Source organism: Mesoplodon densirostris, chromosome 16 (genome assembly GCF_025265405.1).
Source record: "Mesoplodon densirostris isolate mMesDen1 chromosome 16, mMesDen1 primary haplotype, whole genome shotgun sequence".
NCBI classification, from domain to species: Eukaryota; Metazoa; Chordata; class Mammalia; order Artiodactyla; family Ziphiidae; genus Mesoplodon; species Mesoplodon densirostris.
This window is the reverse complement of record NC_082676.1, coordinates 10,165,213-10,187,504: the sequence shown is the minus strand read 5'-3', so window position 1 is coordinate 10,187,504 and position 22,292 is coordinate 10,165,213. Positions and strand designations below refer to the sequence as shown.

The following is a 22,292-nucleotide window of genomic DNA, read 5'->3' as shown; positions in this document are numbered from 1 at the left end:
CAAGCATCCTGCTTGCCTTTAAATTTGCTATTTGGTGCCTTATTGCTATTACTATTATCGGTGTTTTAAATTTGGAGCTGTCGAATCTCTTTTCTTTCAGGGTATTTGTGTCTTTTGAATAAACTAAAAATGTATTCCTCCGTATTTTCTTCCACAACTTTTTTGTTCAGGTTTTGTTAATCAAGGGGATTTATTTTTGTAACTACAGCAGGGAATCTAACTTTATTTCTTCTAGCTTGATAGTAAATTTCCCCAGCCACATTTATTGAATTGCCCTCCGTCTTTCTTTTTAAATTACATGTAAGATTTAAATCTATTTCAGATGATCATGTATTACTTTTATAATAGCAATAGTTGAAATACAATTACCTGAAAGGAATAAAGTCATATATTGATGTCCTTCTCTGGTGTCTCTCCATGGCTCACACAATGCCAGGAACATAGTATGTGTTCAGTAAATATTTCTGAACTGAAGGTGTCAACTTTTCTGTTTTCTCCTGACAGTATTATGGTATATAATCTGTGATATAATCTTCACGTTAGATATGGCATCATTACAGGCATTTGGCGGTAAGATCATATTATTAAAGATTTTGTTCTTTTAGTGCCAGTTTTTCAGTTAGATTTTACAGAATCCCATTCTACAGGTATAAAAACAGGAATGTGGGGTACCAGGATTTTCTGCTTTAAAAATGAAATCAACATAGCGAGTGGGAAGCAGCCACATAGCACAGGGAGATCAGCTCCGTGCTTTGTGACCACCTAGAGGGGTGGGAATAGGGAGGGTGGGAGGGAGACGCAAGAGGGAGGAGATATGTGGATATATGTATATGTATAGCTGATTCACTTTGTTATACAGCAGAAACTAACACACCATTGTAAAGCAATTATACTCCAATAAAGATGTTAAAAAAATGAAATCAACAAATGGTATATAATCTTCATGCCCTCTTAAACCCTTAATCACTGAAGGATTATTCATATCACCCATTTTTGGCTATTCTTAAACTAAGCTACTTTGCAGCAATCCTGAATCTTTTCCCAAATAACTAAGTGATATAGCAGTGAGGGCACAAGGAGTAGCCCTTAAGAGACACTAGATCAGCATTTTTTTTTCCTTCCTTTTAAATATGTCCAATTTTAAGGAGTTGCTCCCCTCTCCACCTCCCCACCCCATCCCAAGGCTCCCATTCATTTTCTGACGTGGGCTTTTCAACTGCAGCATTTCCAGTTTTTAGGTTGTCCTCAGTTACTGAAAATCCAGCAAAGCTCTGCACTTATTTTTTTGTGGTGCCCGCCCCATCCCCTTCCTTGATCACGGCTATGTTCAGCTTTCAAGAGTTACATTTAAGTACAGGAACAGAAACAGTCTGTGAGGCTATTAGCAGTGAAAGATAATCCATTGGAAATGGTTCCCTGCCCGGCAGTTTTCAAGCAGACTCATCACCAAAAACTAATTATGCTGGGAGCTTTGGTCATCACAAACGTCATCGTCCAATTAGAAGTAACAGCATTTGCTGAGTCCTACGATTTATATACAACTGGTATTTCATATTGATTACACTAATCAAGGCACATGGTATAAATTCCTAACATCCCTGGGCAAACAGTCCAGATTTTTAATAATTCTCCTTTTTGCTGGTTACTGCACTAATTATGTGCTAAATAATGACATTATTATTATATATATTATTATTAGCGGTGAAATTTCAAGTGATTTTATGTCTATACAGGGCCTACTCTGATGTTGGATTAAGGGGTTGGTGGATTTTATGCTTGCAAATTGATACCTGGTCATCAGGACACTTGTGATATTTTTTGCCATTTTAAAATTTAATACACATCACTTAACTAATGCAAAAATACGATCATGGATGGATTTTTAAAAAGTCCTCCACTAATGCGATAATGATAATCAGCTTATCTAAATTAGCATTGTACTTAACAAAATAACACACAGTTTTGGAGAAGGAGAAAGTCAACTTGGCCTTTCAGCATTGCTGATGAGGGTAAACTGGTACAACCTTTGTGGAAAGCAATTTGGTAACATTTAGCAAGAGCCTTTATACTGTTCATGACTTCTGACCATGTAATTCAATTTCTGGGAATCTAGCTGAATAATGCTATATATGGAAAGAGCTTTATGCATTATGATAAAAGTAGCATTATTTTTAAGAATAAAAAAATGAAAAGAAACCCAAATGTCCACCAAGAGAGTAATGGTAAGTAACATTTATACGTAGTTTTGACAACGTGGAGAAATGCCATGTTAGGTTACAAAGAGGGGAAAATAAAAATTTCGAATTGTGCAGACATTAGCATGTATTACACAATGATGTAAAAACATACTAAGCAGAGCAAAAGACTAAGAAAATAGAGTACAATGTTAGCAACTGTTGCCTATGGATTTGGGACTAGATTATAGGTAATTTTCTGTATTATTTTGTATTTTCCAAATTTTCTATAAGCATGAATTTAATATGATAAAAATGATTGACTGTATTGCAATAGTTTTAAATTAAAACATTAAGGTCAATATATTCTTTTGGAGTGAAATATCAATAGTGCATTGTATTGCCCCCAGCACAATATTCCCTGTTCTTCAGAGGTGTGGTCACATTCTCTGAGAATATTTTGTTAAAGGAAAGCACAGGAGTGCAAGGTGAGTTACAGATGAAATCAGGGAATAGATCTACTCTGTGATTGAATTTTTTGGGCAGAAACAAGGTCAGCTGCTGAAATGACTACTGCTCTAACTGGGTAAATTCCTATTTTATCCTGAAGTTAGAATGCCAGAAAATAACAAAGAAACCCATGAAGGTGATCAATTCTTCCATGCTCACATTTTGAAAGACGTTCTGTGCAATTCACAAACTGCATTTAAAGAACTCTTTTCAGTTGGTTACCCAAGTATTTTCCAGAAAATGAGGTTAAAAAGTGTCCAAAGGTGGGTAGGAAGCTAGAGGTGCGGAGGAAGAGTGTAGAAGAAGCAAAACACAAGAGATGAGATGTTCATAGAATGTTTAAATTCCAAAGAACTTTACACATTTAATGTATCTTTTTTTTTTTTTTGTGGTACGCGGGCCTCTCCCATTGCGGAGCACAGGCTCCGGATGCACAGGCTCAGCGGCCATGGCTCACGGGCCCAGCCGCTCCGCAGCATGTGGGATCTTCCCAGACCGGGGCACGAACCCATGTCCCCTGCATCGGCAGGTGGACTCTCAACCACTGCGCCACCAGGGAAGCCCTCACATTTAATGTATCATTTGTATTTAGAACTGGGCATCAAAGTGAATAAACTGGCAAAGTGGATGAGAACCTCTAAGATAAATTTAAAAGTTATTTTTATTTGTAATACTTGCTTGTTGTAAAAAGCCTAACAGAATAGATTTTATTAAAGTAATAAAAGCTCTCCTCTCTTTCCCACGCCTGCTTCACTTACCAGAGACGCCACCATTAAAGTTATTTCATATCCTTTAAGAAATATTCATGTATATAACTTTTTTTAAAAAACACCAATGGAGATTAAACTGTACAGAGTACTCTGCAACTTAATTTTACTTAATAATTAAACTTCAACCACTTGTATCTCAACACACATGGGTCAACCACATTTTTTTTTTTTTTTTTTTTTTTTTAGTGATGCGTGGTCAGGACTGCATGGTTGTATCATCATTTGACCAGCCCTATTCTCATGGACATTTGGTTGTATCCTGCTAACTGTTCTTGTGGACAATGCTGCTCTGAACATCCTTGAACATACTCATTTGCATACTTGAATTAATTCCACAGGAGAAATTCCTATAAGAATAATTGCTGGGTCAAAGGGAACTCACATTTTAGTATTTTGGTAGATATCACCAAATTGGTCCTCCTCAAAATCTCCCCCTAACAAGGCATAAGAATACTCTTTCCCACTATCTGGCTGTAGAATTAAATTTTGTTTACAATGAATAGGTGATTTCTATTCCATTGTGTTCACTTATTATGTCCATTTATTTTCAAAGTACAGGCATTTTTTTACTTGACCAAAGAGAAGAGGATAAACGGCAAGGTCTGTGTAGGTTTGTCCTGATTCAAGTAGGTGCATCAGAAATTACTATTAAGAAAGTAAATCCAATTCATAAAATATGTAATTAATTCCAAAGTCACACATACCAATTTGAGGATTAAGGAAACTCCTGGGTAATTGAGAATTGTTGGCAGTATTAACTACTCATTAAAAAATATAAATTATGATTAGCTAGTCCAATCTGGCGCTTAGCATGTTCCAGGCACTGTTCTAGCTCTTTACATAGATTAACTTATTTAACCTTCATGACAACTCTATGAGGTAGGTACTACGATTATTTTACAGATTTAAAAAAACGAGGCACAGAGGGTCTTAATATGACCAAGGTCATGCAACTAATGAAATGACAGAGCCAGAATTCCAACCAGGTACTCCGAGTGCAGCCTCTGGGCTTTTAACTACCATGCTACATTCAAAGCTCATCTTCAGGAAATAAGGAGGCATTCAACAGTTCTCCACAAAGCTTTTCATCATAGCACTGACAACGGGAAACTTCCTTACCTGCCTTGGGTTGGAGGTGTCCCCAACGGCAAGATGCTGTGATGGCTAAAGTACAGGTTAATTTATTTTTTTTAAATAAATTATTTATTTATTTATTTATTTATGGCTGTGTTGGGTCTTCGTTGCTGTGTGCAGGCTTTCTCTAGTTGCGGCGAGCAGGGGCTACTCTTCGTTTTCAGTGCGCTGGCTTCTCACTGCAGTGGCTTCTCTTGTTGCACAGCATGGGCTCTAGGTGCATGGGCTTCAGTAGTTGTGGCACACGGGCTCAGTAGTTGTGGCTTGCGGGCTCTAGAGCACAGGCTCAGTAGTTGTGGTGCACTGGCTTAGTTGCTCCGTGGCGTGTGGGATCTTTCCGGACCAAGGCTTGAACCCGTGTTCCCTGCATTGGCAGGCAGATTCTTAACCACTGCGCCACCAGGAAAGCCCCTACAGGTTAATTTTTAGTTTGCTTTTCTACATTTCCTCCAGTGACCACATGTTGCTTTTGTAATAAGAAGACAAAGTCACTTTACAATAGTGACAGTTCTTAAGAACTGAACGCTTTCAATACCGGAAGGTAGCTTATCTTTCTGATGTCTCATCCAACCTCCATACCAACAGCCACTCAGCATCAGGAGGGTTTTGTTTCATCAAAGCACAAAACCATGCAAACACCATGACCCACTTGTGTCCGATGACTCTGCCCTTCAAGAGCTCAATCTGTAAAATGGGGCCAGCATCACCTACTCTGGAGAGTTGCTGTTTGTAGTCAAGGTGTTTGTGAGGTTCAGGCACCATCTGGCACTGGCAGCTACTATCATTATGATTTTGGGGAGCCAACCCCAAAAGACAGCCATGATGACAAATTTTAAACCAAAACGTTTATAGATATAGACACCGACTGCTAATGGTGACTGCCTGTTGAAAGGGAAAATGAGGGGCTGTGAAAGGAGAGAGACTTTTCACTGCACATCCCCTGGTATTGCTTGATTTTTTTTAAAAAAAGTCAAGATTATTATTTTAAAAGAAAACATTTTAGGACTGAGGACTTCTTATAAATGACTTTCATATTTCAGAGAGAGGATATGCTGAGCTTTTTAGTTAAGTGAACATTTGACAAATGTAAATTTACTTAGTATCACTTAGATACTTAAGCCACACTAGAATCTTTAATTACAACGGCTACATGGCTAAGGCTTTTGTATTTGAACTGTAATATAAAACCAATATTTGGAGACAGCACACGTCAGAAAAAAATCCTATTCAAACATTCCATTCACGTCAAAAACGATCAAGAAATAGGAGAGCAGTTTAAAATTATGTATCATATTTTCATAAGCTGTTCTGGCTGGCAGGGGTAGTAAACTACAGCCTGGGGGCTAAATCTAGCCAACTACCTGTTGGTTTATTTTTCTAAGTGAAATTTCTACTGAGATAATTGTAGATCCACATGTAGTTATAAAAGTAACAGAGATCCCTTGTATACTTTGCCCTGTGTTTCTCATGTAACCTATCACCTGTTTTTGTATAATCCACGAGCTAAGGTTTTTTAGATTTTTAAACGGTTGAGAAAATTAAAAATATTTTGTGATGTGAAATTACATGAGATTCCAATTTCGATGTCCGTAAAGATTTGCGGGAACACATGCACATTCCTTTACATACCATTTCCAGCTGCTTTTGTGCTGTGAGGCCAGAGCTGAGCAGTTGCAAGTGACCATACGACTCGCAAAGCCTAAAATATTTCCTACTAGCTTTACAGAAAAGTTTGCTGGCCTTTGGGCTGGAGACTGGGCTAGGGTCAGGAGAGAAATGAGTATCTGGAATAAAGATTTTTCTTTTAAAGACAATTTCTAAACGATGTCTGTACCATTGATTCCCTCAGATATCGATGTTAGAAATGTCTTCTTGCAATGAGGGACAAATGGACACTTAAATAAGAGGCAAATATGTCCAGTTTTTTCTCAAAATCTAGAGATGTCTATGTGTTTTGAAAGAATTACACACAGGATGTGAATTTCTCTTAAATATAAAGGGATCATTTATCAAAACTAAAAGTAATGAAGGTAGATTGTTTCAAATCCACAAGTAACCACCAATACAATTGAAATAACCATTTCCCTCCCAGGATGCTTAAAATGAACAAGAGCAGATAACCCTGCGCTGAATACTAGAATTATCTGCTGTTATTCATGTGTTACTCTCTCAGCCTTGGGTAAAAACCCTACCCTTAGCTTTAGGCTGAAGCCAGTCCGTTGTGACCTTTCCAGAAATAGGTGGTGCAGTGTGAGAGCACGTGAGTATGTGTAATGCCTCGAGAATTTCAGAATTGTTTGACAAACATACACTGTCTATTTTCTATAGGCCAAAGTCCCTCAAACTAACAGGTGAGAATTGAGCCATCTTAAGAACAGTTTATCAGAGAAGGGCTGTACATAGGCATTACAAAGAGCCTTGTTTGGTGAATCCTTCCTAATGCAAGGTCTTCTGGGGGGTGGGTGAGGGGAGGCAGGGGTAAATATTTAAGCGCTGGTGCTACTAGATCTAGTTATGATGGAAAGAACTGCAAGTTCAAATTCTACCAAGAAAACCAGACCCCAGAAATACCATTAGCATCAGAGGTCCTAACCTAGCAGCAAAGGGACCATGGATAGAATTTAGAGGGTCCAGGGATTTGGATGGGAAAGAAGATGAATCTTATTTCACTCGCCTCTAACTGAAATTGAGCATTTGTCAGTTTGGGATGCAGGTACCAAACCACAGAAGCATTAACAGGACCAGTGATTCAGTCAGCAAAAGAAATCAGTTATTTTCATATAACATTCTGGTTGCTGTAGCTATCTTGAAATAACATTTATGCGCATCTCTCCTTCAAAATTAAGAGTATGGCTGACCCCTGAACAACACAGGTTTGAACTGCCCTGGTCCACTTACACGCAGATATTTTTTTTTTCAAAAGTAAATACTACAGTACTACATGTCGTGGTTGGTTGGATCCACGAACATGGAGGAACTGTGGACATGGAAGGCCAAAGGCCGACTATAAATCAGACTAAGATTAAGCCCCGCATTGTTCAAGGGTCAACTATGGTTACTAACTAGGTCTGCTGCTACAGCCTTCATTTGATATAATGCTAATAAAAATGCCCATAATCCAAGAAATATTTTGATAATTATTTCAATATAACTGTTTTCCTTGGCAAACCTATACATTTTGTTTTATTCTTTTAAACATCGTGCAGAGAAGGGATTCAGAGATTCCACTGGACTGACAAAGGGGTCCATGACTCAAAAAGCAACGAAGAAAACTGGCCTCAAGGCAGGTCTCCCAAGCAGGTGGCGCTGGGTATGAGAAGGAGCTCCACTTGGAGGACGCAGACACTGGTTCTAATCCTGACCAACTGCTGGACTTGGGTTCTTTACCTTCATTTCCTTCTCTATTAAAACAGAAACGTCTCCAGGTGGGGCATATACGAGATCCTAACCATGTGGCCCCTGAGAGTGGCTGAGCACAGGCTCAGGTGGCCGCTCATACTCTTGGGAGTTCAAGTGCGGTTATCACCAACGATCAGTATCGAAGCAAAATTTGCTCAACCATTTTGTAACCTGCCTGTTGGGGGAATGTAACATGGGTCATTCCAGCAATACTTGCCCCCAGCATGTGGGCAGACAGCCTAGGGACATTTTCCGATCATCCAACAACACCCATATTCAAAATTTTTTCCAATCCAACTATCGACCTCACCATTCGTGCAAAAGATCTTGTCCTTTTCCTGCCTCGACACTTAGAACTCAAATTGCTCCGTCCCCGATTCCCCTACTTTTGCCAGTGGAAGACACCCTAGTCTAAGTGGAGAGTCAGGCTGCAAATAACACACAGGCACGGGAGTCCAGCACACGTGGGTCTGACTTTCCTGTGTTAGCTGCACTAAGCAGGTTAACTTTTCTGAAGATTAGCTTTCTCTTGCAACAGCAAATATAAATGTCATTCATTGTAAGGTTTGAATGGAATCCGGCAGGGAAATGTTTGAAGTTCATGGTTCACGGCGCTTCTTCCTCCCACCCAGAGCCCTGGCTGGCCAGCCCCAGCCAGGAGTCTTGTTTTCAAAATTTGAGACCTTTTCTGTACCAGTGATGCACACAGGCTCCCTTCTTAGGCACGTTTTCTTTCCTCAGAGGACTGGCTGCGTAATTTGCAGGGCTTGATGCAAAATGCAAATGCAGGACCCCTTGTTCAAAAATTAAGAATTCCAAGACAGCAAAAGCAGACCATGCGCCTGAGTGTGAGGCCCTTCGTGACTGCATAGACGGCAAGCACCCATGAAGACAGCCCTGCTCCTACACTGGAGCAGCTCCTCCCACTTGGCTGCACAACAGAATCACCTGCAGAATTTTACAAAGTACTGATGCCCAGGCCCTTCCCCACAGAGACAGATTCCAAATACCTCAGAGCTTTCCAGGTACTGCAGCCCAGAGCCACAGTTGAGACCCACCGGACTAGAGTGACAGGAAGCCTTGGAAGAATGCCATGGGCCAATATGCACAAAGAACAGACAGAGGGTGCCCCAACAAAGCCCTGATAAAACAGAAACGTTCATGTACAGAATACCCTGGGTGTTCAGGACCTGTGCCAGGTGTTTCACAGCAAAGTCATCTCCAGCCTTCAAGAGCCTGCATTATTGCTCAGGGGCAGAGAATACTCATGACTCAGCATCTCCTTGCGGGGGTGGTGGGGTGGTGGGAGGGGCGGTTAACTCAGCAAGGCTACTCCAGAGCCACGATTTCCCAGCACCCTTTGCAACAGCCATGGCATGTGACCAGCCATGTAGCCAGGAGAGGTGAGCATAAGTTTATGTGCAACCTTCCAGCAGTGCTAAGAAGAGGGAGGATGGCCTCCCCCCTCCTATCTTGGCTGGAGCTTAAGTTGCCACCACCTTGGACCATGTGTTGGAGATGCGGGGCGGGGCTGAGAAGTAAGATAGAAACCACGATGCCCAGTGTCATAAGGTCACAGTACTAGTTCTTGGTTGTCCCCATCCCCTGGCCCCAAACAAAATAAACGAGAAAAAGACACACGGGTGAGCCAATTTCTGTTTTGGTGTTTTAAACCAGTCAACTTTATCATTAAGCCAAATGCCTGAAATGGCCCATTTTACAGACGAGCAAACTGAGAATCTGAGGTAAAATCTCTAGCCAGACATCAGCCAGACAGTAGTGCCAGAGGCAGGGTTGTTCTTACCTCCTTCCTCCTCAACCCTGTTACCTTTTAACAAAAGAAGGCTCCTTTTGGATGGTTGTGTCATCACCTTACTCAGATCAACTTATTACTCTAACAAAATAACAGAAGTTTCTTCACCTTCGTATCTGAACAAGAGGCAGAGACCAGGGTGAGGTGGTTGAGGCAATCCCCTCTGATGCAAATAGAAAGTGGCACCAAAAATCTCACTGATCAAGGTGACTATTTTAATGCAATTCTCCTAAAAACCAAACATAACGCGGAAGAATCCACAACGAACAAAAACATCACACTTGGGCTTCCCTGGTGGCGCAGTGGTTGAGAGTCTGCCTGCCAAGGCAGGGGACACGGGTTCGTGCCCCGGTCCAGGAGGATCCCACATGCCGCAGGGTGACTGGGCCCGTGAGCCATGGCCGCTGAGCCTGCGCGTCCGGAGCCTGTGCTCCGCAATGGGAGAGGCCACGGCAGTGAGAGGCCCGCGTACAGCAAAAAAAACCCAAAACCAAAACCAACAACAAAAAAAAATCACACTCTTAAAGATAGGCCCAAGTCTGCCCCTGCATGGTCCTGCCTTAATTCCCAGGCCAACTTCTAATAAAACTCCATTTACAAAAACAAAGCAGCTGACCTGTGGGCCACAGTTTGCCAGTTAAAAAAATATTGCTTCAAAATGAGTGATTACTGAGTTTTGAGTGCCCTAGGCACGTGCCTCCCTTGTCTCACCCTAGTTCCAGCTCTGGATGGCACCCGGGAGAAGTAGGTGAGTTAACACAGGTCACGTTCTCAGCACAGTGTCTGGCTCAGAGTAAGGACTCACAACAACATAGCAACAGGAATTGAGGTGCATACTTTTTAAGAAATTAAACCCAGGAACAAACAAAAAATTCATGTTCTACAATGTTTAGAAGGCAGCAAGAAACCTTAATCAGAGGAGAGCAAGAGGGTAACATCTTGATTCCTGGACTCTTCCCTGGAGATTTTATAGCTACACTGACTAAGGATCAAAAGGACACAGCTTGTCCCCGTGCCTAAGCTGGAACTTGCCTATCTCTTGCATGAAGCTGTACCTTGCTTAAAGGGATCCCAGGAAACTTGGCATTCTCAGTATTTCTCCTGTGTTTTCACCCATCATCAATTACCCAGTTGCTTGCACTCAATAGCCCAGCTCAGGGGTCAGCAAAAGATGGCCCTCCAAATCATGGCCTGCTTTTGGTAAATAAAGTTTTATTGGCACACAGCTATATCCATTCACTTACCTGTTATCTACAGCTGCTTCGGTGACAATGGCAGAGCTGAGTGATTGTGCCACAGAGGTGAACAGAGTGGAGTAGTTTCAACAGAGACTAAGGCCAGCAAAGCCCCCCAAATTTACTATCTGACCTTTTACTGAAAAAGTTCACCAACCCCTGGTCCAGGTGATGTCAAACTGCAAACATATTCATTAATCAATTTCCCCTTTCAGATCCATATTGACCTTGCGAAACAGAGCTGGGTGCAGAAACCATGTCAGCGGCCTCTTACCTACTATGGCTGCTCCCCAGCTTTATTTGGTGATTAGCTGTATATTTTAAGTCTCATCCTCATTTTATAAAGTTTTGTTGGAACACAGACATGTTCTTTTTCTTATAGTCTGGCTGCTTTTGTGCAGAGAGTTTAGTCGCAAAGGCTCCATAATGCCTCAAATATTTACTATTTATATTAAATATTATGTGATCCCAAACTTCTTGCTGACCTCCGCTCTACTGGGCAACCAAATTTGCTAGGTGATACCAGCGTGGATCCAAGACCCTTGATGCCCATACAGCTATGAAAAAACGTCTTCTAAAGAGGCTGATATTTTTCCTGTGTATCTGAAGAGCTATAACACCAGAAGTACAAGCAACGTCTATACGATTTCGATCTATCGGTTCCCACTTGAAAGGTCAACAGCCCTTCTGTTACTAGAACAGAAACACAGATAAGACTCTTTGACAAACGGCAGAAAGGTGATAAAAGAATCTGTACAATGCACCAGCATTCAGTAACAAAACACTTCTGAACAACCAAAAATAGCTCTAAAGCAAAGAAATGATTAATTCTCTCTGCTATCATTTCCATCTCTTCTTCTCACAGAAAGATCCAACAGTGTGTTATAACTCGCCTGAAGTCAGACTTAAATGGCATCAGATTCGTTCAAACAAAATTTCTAAAATAAGTTCTGTACCTCTATTTCATAAGTGACATAGTCCCCTGCATACAATCTATAAAAAAAATGTTTTCACATCCTTGTTTCTAGTTTATCAAAAACAATGGATCTATTCAATGTTTTAAAAGCACAGATGTTTAGCTTGATGAGGGCACACAAGAATTTGTATTAAACAAAGACTGTATTTGAAGAAAAGAACAAAGCAACTTTGGATAAATTATATATCCACTGGCATTCCATGGCCTCCTAAGTTTCCGTCAAGTGAAACGTCCATTTACAAGAGGTTTGGGGTTTCTCGTTTGTTGGTTCAGCAAACGCCAAGGGCTTACCGTGATGAAAGACACTAGTCTCAGGCTTTCCCACGCATCATATGTCCCAGAACCAAGCCCAGGACCCACTGGGCCCCTCATCTCTTTTTATGAACACAAGTAGGCCAAGGTTGAAATTCACAACACACACAATTACAGGCTGAGCTAGCGTCAGCTTGATCTTTGGCGCCACCTACAGATCAAACTGCATTTCGCTTCACTACAGCACTAAGACACAGACCTCCTACGTGCATTTATAGAGAAATGACTACGGGGCCGGGGCAGCACGGCAGAACCCCACACCATAACCTGTCTATGGGAGACCATAAAAATGGAGTGGCCCTCTGACACCATTCTACAGAGGAGCTTGCCTTTTTATTATAAGACAACAGATAAAAGGAACCACACAAAAAACGCAGAAGGCGAATACTCATAAACCACCACCCAGGTTGAGAAACAGAACTTTTCCCGCCACCCCAGGCCCTCCAGGTACCCCGCCATCCCCTTCACCTTTCCCGCCCTACAGATGAGTGTAGTATTAGTTTTTCCATGTGGTCTAATTCGTTTCATAATTCCATCGGAGATGGATGGGTTTTAGAACTGGAATCCATCGCGAAGAAACTATCCCTATGGGAGGTGGCACTGCTCGATGGACGCCCACCACCTTGGAACCGAGACCACCTCTTGGACGATTCTTGGAGGGAAGACAGGGACACGGATGGGGGAGGGTCTCCACAGCGTTGCCTTGGTGCCTGCCTGCCCTCAGGCCACGGTGACTGGGGCCATGGCCTCTGCGGGCCTATTAAGCTGGAGCAGGTGTCCCCGCAGCTGGTGACTCAAGTCTGGCTCGACGGCCTGAGTGCAGAGGGCCGGGCAGGGGTGCGTGTCTGGCATTCCGGACGGCCGCCCACCCTCTCCGGTGGAACTAGAGGCACTGGCTGGGCTCCAGGGACGTCTCGAGCTGCCCCACGGAGACCAGGGTGCCCAGCTGCCCCGAGGCACTGCTCTCGGGCGGGAAGGTGACCAAGCCCGAGCTCTTGTTCTCACTGTGGTCACTGTGCTGCTTCTTGTGGCACCGCAGAGAGTCGCCCCTGACAAAGGAGGCGCCGCAGGTCTCGCAGCGGAAGGCCCGCTGGGTCACTATCTGGGCCACGTGCTGGCCACCGCTCTCTCGGGGCCCTTCCCTGCCCGGCGGGGCCCGGTTCTCGGTTTTGGCCTCGTCCCTGTGCACCTTGTCGATGTGCTTGGCCAGGCTGCTGGGCCGCTTGGTGTCAAAGCTGCAGAAGTCGCACTTGAAGGGGCGGTCCTTGCAGTGGACCCGGCTGTGCACGCGCAGGGCGGCGGCGCTGGAACAGGAGTAGCTGCACTCGGGGCACTTCTCGGGGTGGTCGGCCTGGTGGAGCCGGCTGTGCTCCAGGAGGTCGGCCCGGTCCCGGCCCTGGAAGGCGCAGTGCAGGCACTTGAAGGTGTGCTTGATGCGGATGTGCGACTTGAGGTTCGCCTTCATGGTGCAGCGGACGTCGCAGAACTCGCACTTGAAAGGCTTCTCCCCCGAGTGCACGATCATGTGCCTTTTCAAGTCCGAGCTGATTTTGAACTTGGCGCTACAGAGCCAGCACTGGAAGGGGGTGTCCCCTAGCAACGGAAGGTGTGTTTCCATTAGAGCAGGCAGGCAACACAGAATTCCCCCCAAACACACCTCAGAACACCTGGCCGCAGAGAGGTAGCTGGGTCTTTGAACTCCAATGACTTGTCACCTCGTCACACCACCACTTACCACGTATATTAACTTGCTTAATCCTCACGACAATCCTACGTGTGGGTACTACTAACCCCATTTTAATAGATGGGGTAACAGAGGCTCAGAGAGGTCAAGTTATTTGACCGTGGCCAAACAGCAGGGATTTGAATCCAGGCATCATGGCATCCAAGTCCACACTCTTCATGACACTTCTGTTTCAGATCTAAACTCACTTAACTTGACATCCCAAATTTGGACATGGAAGGAAGAGGTGTGGTTTATGTTACACACAACTGTTCCAAATCAAGCTAAGACTTATAAGTGTGCTCACGTTCGTGTTTAACCTGTATTATTACATCAGTTAACTGGCTTGTATTATTAAAGTTTTGTAGTTTCACAATGGCAGAATGAACGTTATTTATAACATGAACCCATGAATATGGCAGCAGGAGACCAATCATGAAACGCCACAGCCTCCTCTGTACTCCCTGGAGGCACTGCTAAGACTTTAGTTCTTTTGGAGGTTGTTACTTTAAATATCATTGTCAGTTGACTATCTGCAAAGATGAGATTCTTGCTTATCCTACATATCCATCCTTTCCCCAAACTTCTCCTGCATTGTTTGTTGTGATTGTGACTCTTCTAGCCTTACTTTCTAGAATGAGTAATAGCTTCAATTTTTTTTTTTTTTTTTTTTTTTTTTTTTTTTTGCGTTACGCGGGCCTCTCACTGTTGTGGCCTCTCCCGTTGCGGAGCACAGGCTCCAGACGCACAGGCCCAGCGGCCATGGCTCACGGGCCCAGCCGCTCCGCGGCATGTGGGATCTTCCCAGACCGGGGCACGAACCCGTGTCCCCTGCATCGACAGGCGGACTCCCAACCACTGCGCCACCAGGGAAGCCCTTTTTTTTTTTTTTTTTTTTTTTTTTTAATAGCTTCAATTTTTAGTCCATCAGCTTGAGAGGTTTAAGGATTCCTTTCTCTTTGTCACACTACCTTCTTCCTGCTTGAGAAAGAGCTTTATTTTTACATTTAAGTTCGGTTTGCATTCTGCTTTAACTAGTTGCTTTAAACTTTAGACACAAACCGCAGGTAATGTTTATTATGACTGGGTATGTGACATTCACCTGAGCCAAATTCTGCACTGGGATTACGTCCACTTCCACCTGGGCCAGTTGATCGTGTGGCTAGTTTCAAGTTCACCTCGATTCTCTTTTTACATTGAAGTATTTTGATTTACAATATTATCTTAGTTTCAAGTATACAGCATAGTGATTCAATATTTTTATAGATTATACCCCATTTAAAGTTATTACAAAATAATGGCTATATTTCCTCATGCTGGACAGTACATCCTTGTTGCTTATTTTATACATAGTAGTCTGTATCTCTTAATCCCATACCTCTATCTTGCCCTTCCCTTGATTCTCTTTTCTTACATGCTCACTTGGGGGTCACATTTTACCCTGCTTCTTGGCTTGTGCATTGAGGGAAAAAAGAATCTCACCATCATCTCAAAAGCCATCCAGTCTCTTAATTATGTAACATTTTACATGGAATTTCTTATGGATTTTGAGTTTCTGATTCGCTGAATTTCCTCTTAACCTTCTATATAAGAATCATCCTGATATTTCCCTTTATTACAACCCCGCTCAGCTTCATTCAGATCTTCACATATCAAATATCTCATGCCAAATTTTGTTTCCTCCCTTGTTTTGCTAGAGTTTATCTTCCAGTAACTTCCACTAGCCTGGTGGCTGTGAGTGAAGTCTCAAGTCCTTGCGCATTGTTGTCTAGTCTACGTTCACACTTGAGATAGTTTGACTGGGTATAGAAGTCTACATACCAAATCACTTCTCAATTTTGTGGGCACTGTTCCGCTATCTCCGAGAAGCCAATATTACTGAAAAGTCTTTCTAGATATGGATCTCTCCAGCCATTCCCTTTGTCCTGTGTGGCATTTGTAAGCCCTTTCATCTCTCATGGCCCCTGAGAATTGAAAATTTTTTCTCATTTGATTTTCTCATTTCTCTTTTCTTCCTAGACCTAGTCAGAAACCAGACTTCTATCTTCTTATCATTAGTTCTCCAACTTTTTTCCTGGTCTCTGGAAAGTTTAACTTTATAGCCAGCAACCCTAGTTTCATTTCATACCTCTTTGTTCTGACTACCTTTGCTCATAAAACTCTTCTTGGATGCAACATTTCTGCCAGTGGGTAGATACCAAAGAAAACTGAAAAATTCTTGTAAGTTGCCCAAGTACTCTGTTATCTCCAGAATTTGTTATTTGTTAGATTTGGCACATTTCATACCACTCATTTTCTGCAGATGATGAGATTATCCATAGTTGACATTTTACAGTTAGGAAGAGTAGACTGGTTTAAGGATTAGACATAGGTGTCATGGGTTTTACCTGTTACTGGATAGTTTAGACCATTTTGCTAATAGGCTTCAGCTTCTCCTCTGAACTCTGACCTTTGCAGCCTACACACCAGTTCCAAGTCCAGATCGCTCAACGCAGACAGAAATTGGCTGGAAAGATTGGCTCCCAACACTATAGCTACCTCCGATTTGTCTGCTGGGACACAGTTTTCTTCGCTCAATTTTAGATGTCAGTATATGCCTGTCTGCTTGTCATTTTCCATGAATTCACTGGAAATTCTCATTTTATGACTCTCCTTATGAGCCTCCCAATCCCCATTTTTCTGTGCCAGGTTGGGTTGGTTGGTTCTATCTTGTTATTTCAACAGGGTCTCACAAAGAAGGGAGGGAAAAGCTTTTCTGCAAAGTCTAACTTCTAGAACTAGAAGTTTGTGACTTGCAGTTACATTCAGGTGAGTTTGCTACATGTTTCTGAATTAAGCCACGCAATCAGAGTTTAAGTTAAATGACAGAAACACCTAGTTTATACATCAGACTTTTATTGAGATACATCCTTTGCCTCCTGACTGCTGAATGGGATTACCATCCCCAGTGGTATTCTACGTAGTCAAGTTAGAGAACCCAGGTGTCAGACTTTCATGTTTTACTGAAAGCTGTTGTCCCGGTAGAAGAAACCACACACTTCACAATCAACACAGAAGTTCCAAATTTCTTTACTTATACCCTGAAGTCATTTAAGTTGCTTGTGCTTTTTTTTTAAGTTGCTTGTGCTTTAACTAAATGAACGCTAAGGAATTAGAGAACAAGGGAGACACCAAGGTTTCGAGGTGTGGCACGTACCTGTGTGGGACCGGAGGTGTACGGTGAGCTGGCTGGAGTTGCGGCTGGCGTAGGGGCAGAGCTGGCACTTGTACGGCCGCTCGTCGGAATGTATCCGCAGGTGCTTCTTGAGGCTGCTGCTGTCCACGGCAGCGTAGTCACACAGGTGACACTTGTGGGGCTTCACGCTGGTGTGGCACCGCATGTGCATAGTCAGGTTGTCCTTCCGGCTGAAGCACTTGTCACAGAACTCACACTTGTGGGGTTTGTCTCCTTCAAACACATAAGAAGAGTCAAGGTTTTAAGGGTTTTCTCTACCAAGATGACTGCAAAGGGATGTGACCAAGGTGTTAGCCTGAGCATAGCGTCTGCTTCTTCCTTCTCACCAAATGCCCAGAGATAGGAAGACACTGAGGTCTAGATTAGCACACTGGGAAACAAGTCGGTGTGCTATTCATTCATGGCTCAGGACTTTTGAAGGCTCCTAAGGAACAGAGATAATATCAGACTGAAAGAAAATCATAGGCCAAACCTTGTTTGGGAAAACAAGAGTGGTCATAGAAGTATTCAAGATCAGAGGGGGCAGGTGGAAGGGTATTAGAACAGCTTTCTGGCTCACTAGTTGATAAACCACACGGAGAATGGTGAGGTTGACCCTTCCCTTACTTGTACTAAACCACAAGCAGCAATGGTATCTACTTCCCAGGCTGTTAGGAAGTGAGCATGCTTAGGCTGGAGAAACAATGTTAAAGGCCCCAAGTACCTAGAGGTACCCTGGAGAGCAGAGAACCCCAAGCCCAGAACATTGCCACCACATAACCACTCCAGACTGATCACATCCAAATAAAAATCTACCCAATAACCAAATGCTTGGGGAAAGCCAGAACAGAAAGACATGCCCAACTCAAGAACCTGAAGTTAGAGAAAATAATTATTTCAACACTAAAAACAGACATGGATTTTTTTTTTAAATTAAAAAAAATTTTTTTGGCCGTACCACCCAGCTTGCGGGATCTTAGTTCCCCAACCAGGGATCGAACCTGGGCCCCCAGCAGGGAAAGTGTCACATCCTAACCACTGTATCTCCAGGGAATTCCCCAGACATGTGTCTAAAGATGGCTTATGGAGAGCCATGGTGGTACAGTGTAGGAAGTCTAGGAATGACGAGATCTTAAAGCTTTCAGAAAAAAAAATGCCCAGATGAGCACACAACTCCTCAGACAACACTGGATGGTAGCAATATGGGAACAGTATCTGCAAAGTTCCACAGAAATTATATCCTGTACTTGAAATAGCATTCCATGGAAGAAAAAATAAAGCCAGTTGACAGATGACTCAGGGTATCACACATGAACCGTGTACGTCAGAACAACAAAAAGGTAAGTGGATAAGATGTGGGATATAAGTAATGAAATGGAAAGTACTGCTTCCAAACCACGAAAGAGAACCAATCATAAAAAAAGGGATACAACAGAACACAAAATGAGGTAAAAATCAAACTAAACATCACTTAGTACAAGAAACAAATGGATTAAATTTCCTATTAAAAATGTCAATTACATTTAAAAAAAAAAGTCAGCTTAATGCTCTTAAGATACCCAAATAAAAATGGCAGAGAAGTAGAAAACGATAGAAAAATTCTCTAGGAAGATGCTAAAAGACATCAGAAATATCAATATTAGGCAAAACAAATCATGGTGAAAGCCACTTAAAATTTTATACTGAGGAGACAGAACTCACTAAGTAGATGTGAATCAAACTTATGAATCTAACACGGTTTCACAGAAGGTTTTTCAAAGAAAAGCTTGCAAATTGTAGGACACGTTTTAAAACAACTTTTGCTCAAGAATCAAAATCCAATTACAAACTCCCAAGAGATGAACAGGGGGAGCTCCATGTATCAAAGCCCAGAGCCTAGCCACTTTTCAGAAGAATGTCTGTGAACTTCAGTTCATTTTAAACAAAAGGCTGAAAGCAAGCGAACCATATGCAACTCAAGAAACTAGAAGAAATGAAGATGAACAGCACTTGATCAATAAGAACAAAAAATGGCTGTTAAAAAGGGAGGTTTGGGGCCTCCCTGGTGGCGCAGTGGTTAAGAGTCCGCCTGCCGATGCAGGGGATACGGGTTCGTGCCCCGGTCTGGGAGGATCCCATATGCCGCGGAGCAGCTGGGCCCGTGAGCCATGGCCGCTGGGCCTGCGCGTCCGGAGCCTGTGCTCCGCAACGGGAGAGGCCGCAGCAGTGAGAGGCCCGCATACCGCAAAAAGAAAAAAAAAAAAAAAAAAAAAAAAGGGAGGTTTGCTCAAAGAAAAGGTACCAATAGGCCAGGGTTTTCAATCTCGCCACGACAACCATTTGGGGCCAGGTGACTCTTTGCTGTGCCCTGTCCCGTGCACTAAGATGTTTAGCAGCATCCCTGACCCTTTCCACTAGATGCCAGTAGCACCTTCCTCCCCAGTTCTGAGAATCAAAAATGTCTTCAGACATTACCAAATGTCCTGGGGGGAGGGGGACAAAACTGGACCTGGTTGAGAACCATTTTAAGACATTGGAAAGGAGAAAGGGGGCAACAAATAGACAAACTCAATCATGATTATTAAGTAGGACTTTACCCCAATCAGTTTAGAAGACTCAATAAAATGGTGATCGTCCAAGAGGATATAAAATTACAGTCTGAATCAAGAAAGAAAACGGAGCAATATCAATTTAGAAAAACTGCTATGTCAGAGATGTACCCCCAAGGTAAATTGTTCATTGTTCAAATAGTCACTGTCCTTTCCAGGAGAATTATGCTGTATGGTCCCATCACTGCAGGCTTGGACATGTGACTGGCTCTGCCCAATGGAAGAGGAGCAAAACTGATGAGTCACTGTTAGGCAAATGATTTTAAGAGCCTTGGGAATTCCCTGGTGGTCCAATGGTTAGGACCCCTGTTTGATCCCTGGTACAGGAACTAAGATCCTGCAAGCCACTCGGTGTGGCCAAAATAAAACAAAAACAAACAACAACAAAAAAGAGCCAGTGTCTGGTTGGCTACCCTCGCTTCTCTTGCCCAAGATGACCTGTAACATTTCAGATCGGGGTTGTTTTTTTTTTTTTTTTTTTTTGAAGTATAGTTGATGTACTATATATTTCAGGTGTACTACATAGTGATTCACAATTTTTTTTTTTTTTTGGCGGTATGCGGGCCTCTCACTGCCGTGGCCTCTCCCGCTGCGGAGCCTGTGCTCTGGACCGCAGGCCCAGCGACCATGGCTCACGGGCCCAGCCGCTCCGCAGCATGTGGGATCCTCCCAGACCAGGGCACGAACCCGTGTCCCCTGCATCGGCAGGCAGACTCCCAACCACTGCGCCACCAGGGAAGCCCTGATTCACAATTTTTAAAGGTTATATTCCACTTATAGTTATTATAAAATATTGGCTTTATTCCCTGTGAAGAGCAGGGGTTCCTTTTTTTTTTTTTTTTTTTTTGCAGTACGCGGGCCTCTCATTGTTGCGGCCTCTCCCGTTGCAGAGCACAGGCTCCGGACGCGCAGACTCATCGGCCATGGCTCACGGGCCCAGCCACTCCGCGGCATGTGGGATCTTCTCAGACTGGGGCACGAACCCACGTCCCCTGCATCGGCAGGCAGACTCTCAACCACTGCATCACCAGGGAAGCCCGGGTTCCTTTTTTTTTTTTTTTTTAAATAAATTTACTTTATTTATTTTTGCCTCTGTTGGGTTTTCGTTGCTGCGCGCGTGCTTTCTCTAGTTGTGGCGAGCGGGGGCTACTCTTCATTGCAGTGTGCGGGCTTCTCATTGAGATGGCTTCTCTCATTGTGGAGCACGGGCTCTAGGTGCGCGGGCTTCAGTAGTTGCAGCATGTGGGCTCAGTAGTTGTGGCTCACAGGCTCTAGAGCACAGGCTCAGTAGTTGTGGCGTACGGGCTTAGTTGCTCTGCGGCATGTGGGATATTCCTGGACCAGGGATCAAACCTTGTTCCCTTCATTGGCAGGCAGATTCTCAACCAGAGCAGGGGTTCTTATTTTGGGCCTCATGGATACAATTTAGGGGATCCAAGACCTTACATGAGAAAGGATTGAATTTTTATCTCCATTACCTCTAACTGGAATTTAGCATTTCCTCCAATTATGGATGGAGTCAACAAACCATAATAATGGTACCCGAGACCCCCATTAATAGACATGAGCCATGTTCAGACCACATTCTACTTGCTGTAGTTCTCAGTATCCTTTATGCTCATCACTACTTCACAATTAAGATAGTAGACCAGCCACTGGATCTGAAAATTAACTGCAGAGCTTCAGTGCTTCTGTGCCAACGAATCATCTGGGGGTGAGGAGGTCTCATTAAAATGCAGATTTTTTTCACAGCTTTGAGATATAATTGATACATGAAATTGTGTAGGTTTAAGGTATATGATGTGATGGTTTAATACATGTATATCATGAGAAATGATTATCACAATAAGGTTACTTAACACCTCCATCACCTCAGTTACCATTTTGTGGTAAGAACATTTAAGATCTATTCGTAGCAACTTGCAAGTATATAATACAGAATTGTTAACTAGTCACTATGCTGTACATTTGATCCATAGGATTCATTCCTCTAATAACTACAAGTGTACCCTTTGACCAACATCTCCCCATTTCTCAAGCAGAACTCACAGAAACAAAGAGTAGAATGCAGTTTCAGATTCAGTGGGCCTGGGTGGGGACTAAGATTCTGTGTTTCTAACGAGCTCCCAGGTGGTGGTGACCTTTCTGGTCTGTATCACACTTCAGAAAAGCAAGGGTTTAGTGTATTAAAATACCACACAATGAACACTTTGATAGCTATTGTACTGAAATATAGTTTAATGTGTTTTTATTATGTTTAAAAATACTGTTCTGAGGGCTTCCCTGGTGGCGCAGTGGTTGAGAATCTGCCTGCTAATGCAGGGGACACGGGTTCGAGCCCTGGTCTGGGAAGATCCCACATGCCGTGGAACAACTGGGCCTGTGAGCCACAGCTACTGAGCCTGCGCATCCGGAGCCTGTGCTCCAGCAACAAAAGAGGCCTC

At 43.1% G+C, this 22,292-nt stretch overlaps 1 protein-coding gene across 1 annotated transcript in view; it reads right to left on the bottom strand.

Annotated features, from left to right (window-relative positions):
- Window positions 1-11,541: 11,541 nt before the first annotated feature.
- The window catches only part of ZFP64 (ZFP64 zinc finger protein), a 75,939-nt gene continuing 65,188 nt past the window's right edge, over window positions 11,542-22,292 (bottom strand). The window contains exons 8-9 of the mRNA XM_060078336.1: window positions 17,243-17,494; window positions 11,542-13,916 (exon numbers count right to left, since the gene is read on the bottom strand). Coding sequence (XP_059934319.1) covers window positions 13,207-13,916; window positions 17,243-17,494 — 962 coding nt within the window. The 3' untranslated portion in view covers window positions 11,542-13,206. The remainder of the gene's footprint in view (window positions 13,917-17,242; window positions 17,495-22,292) is intronic.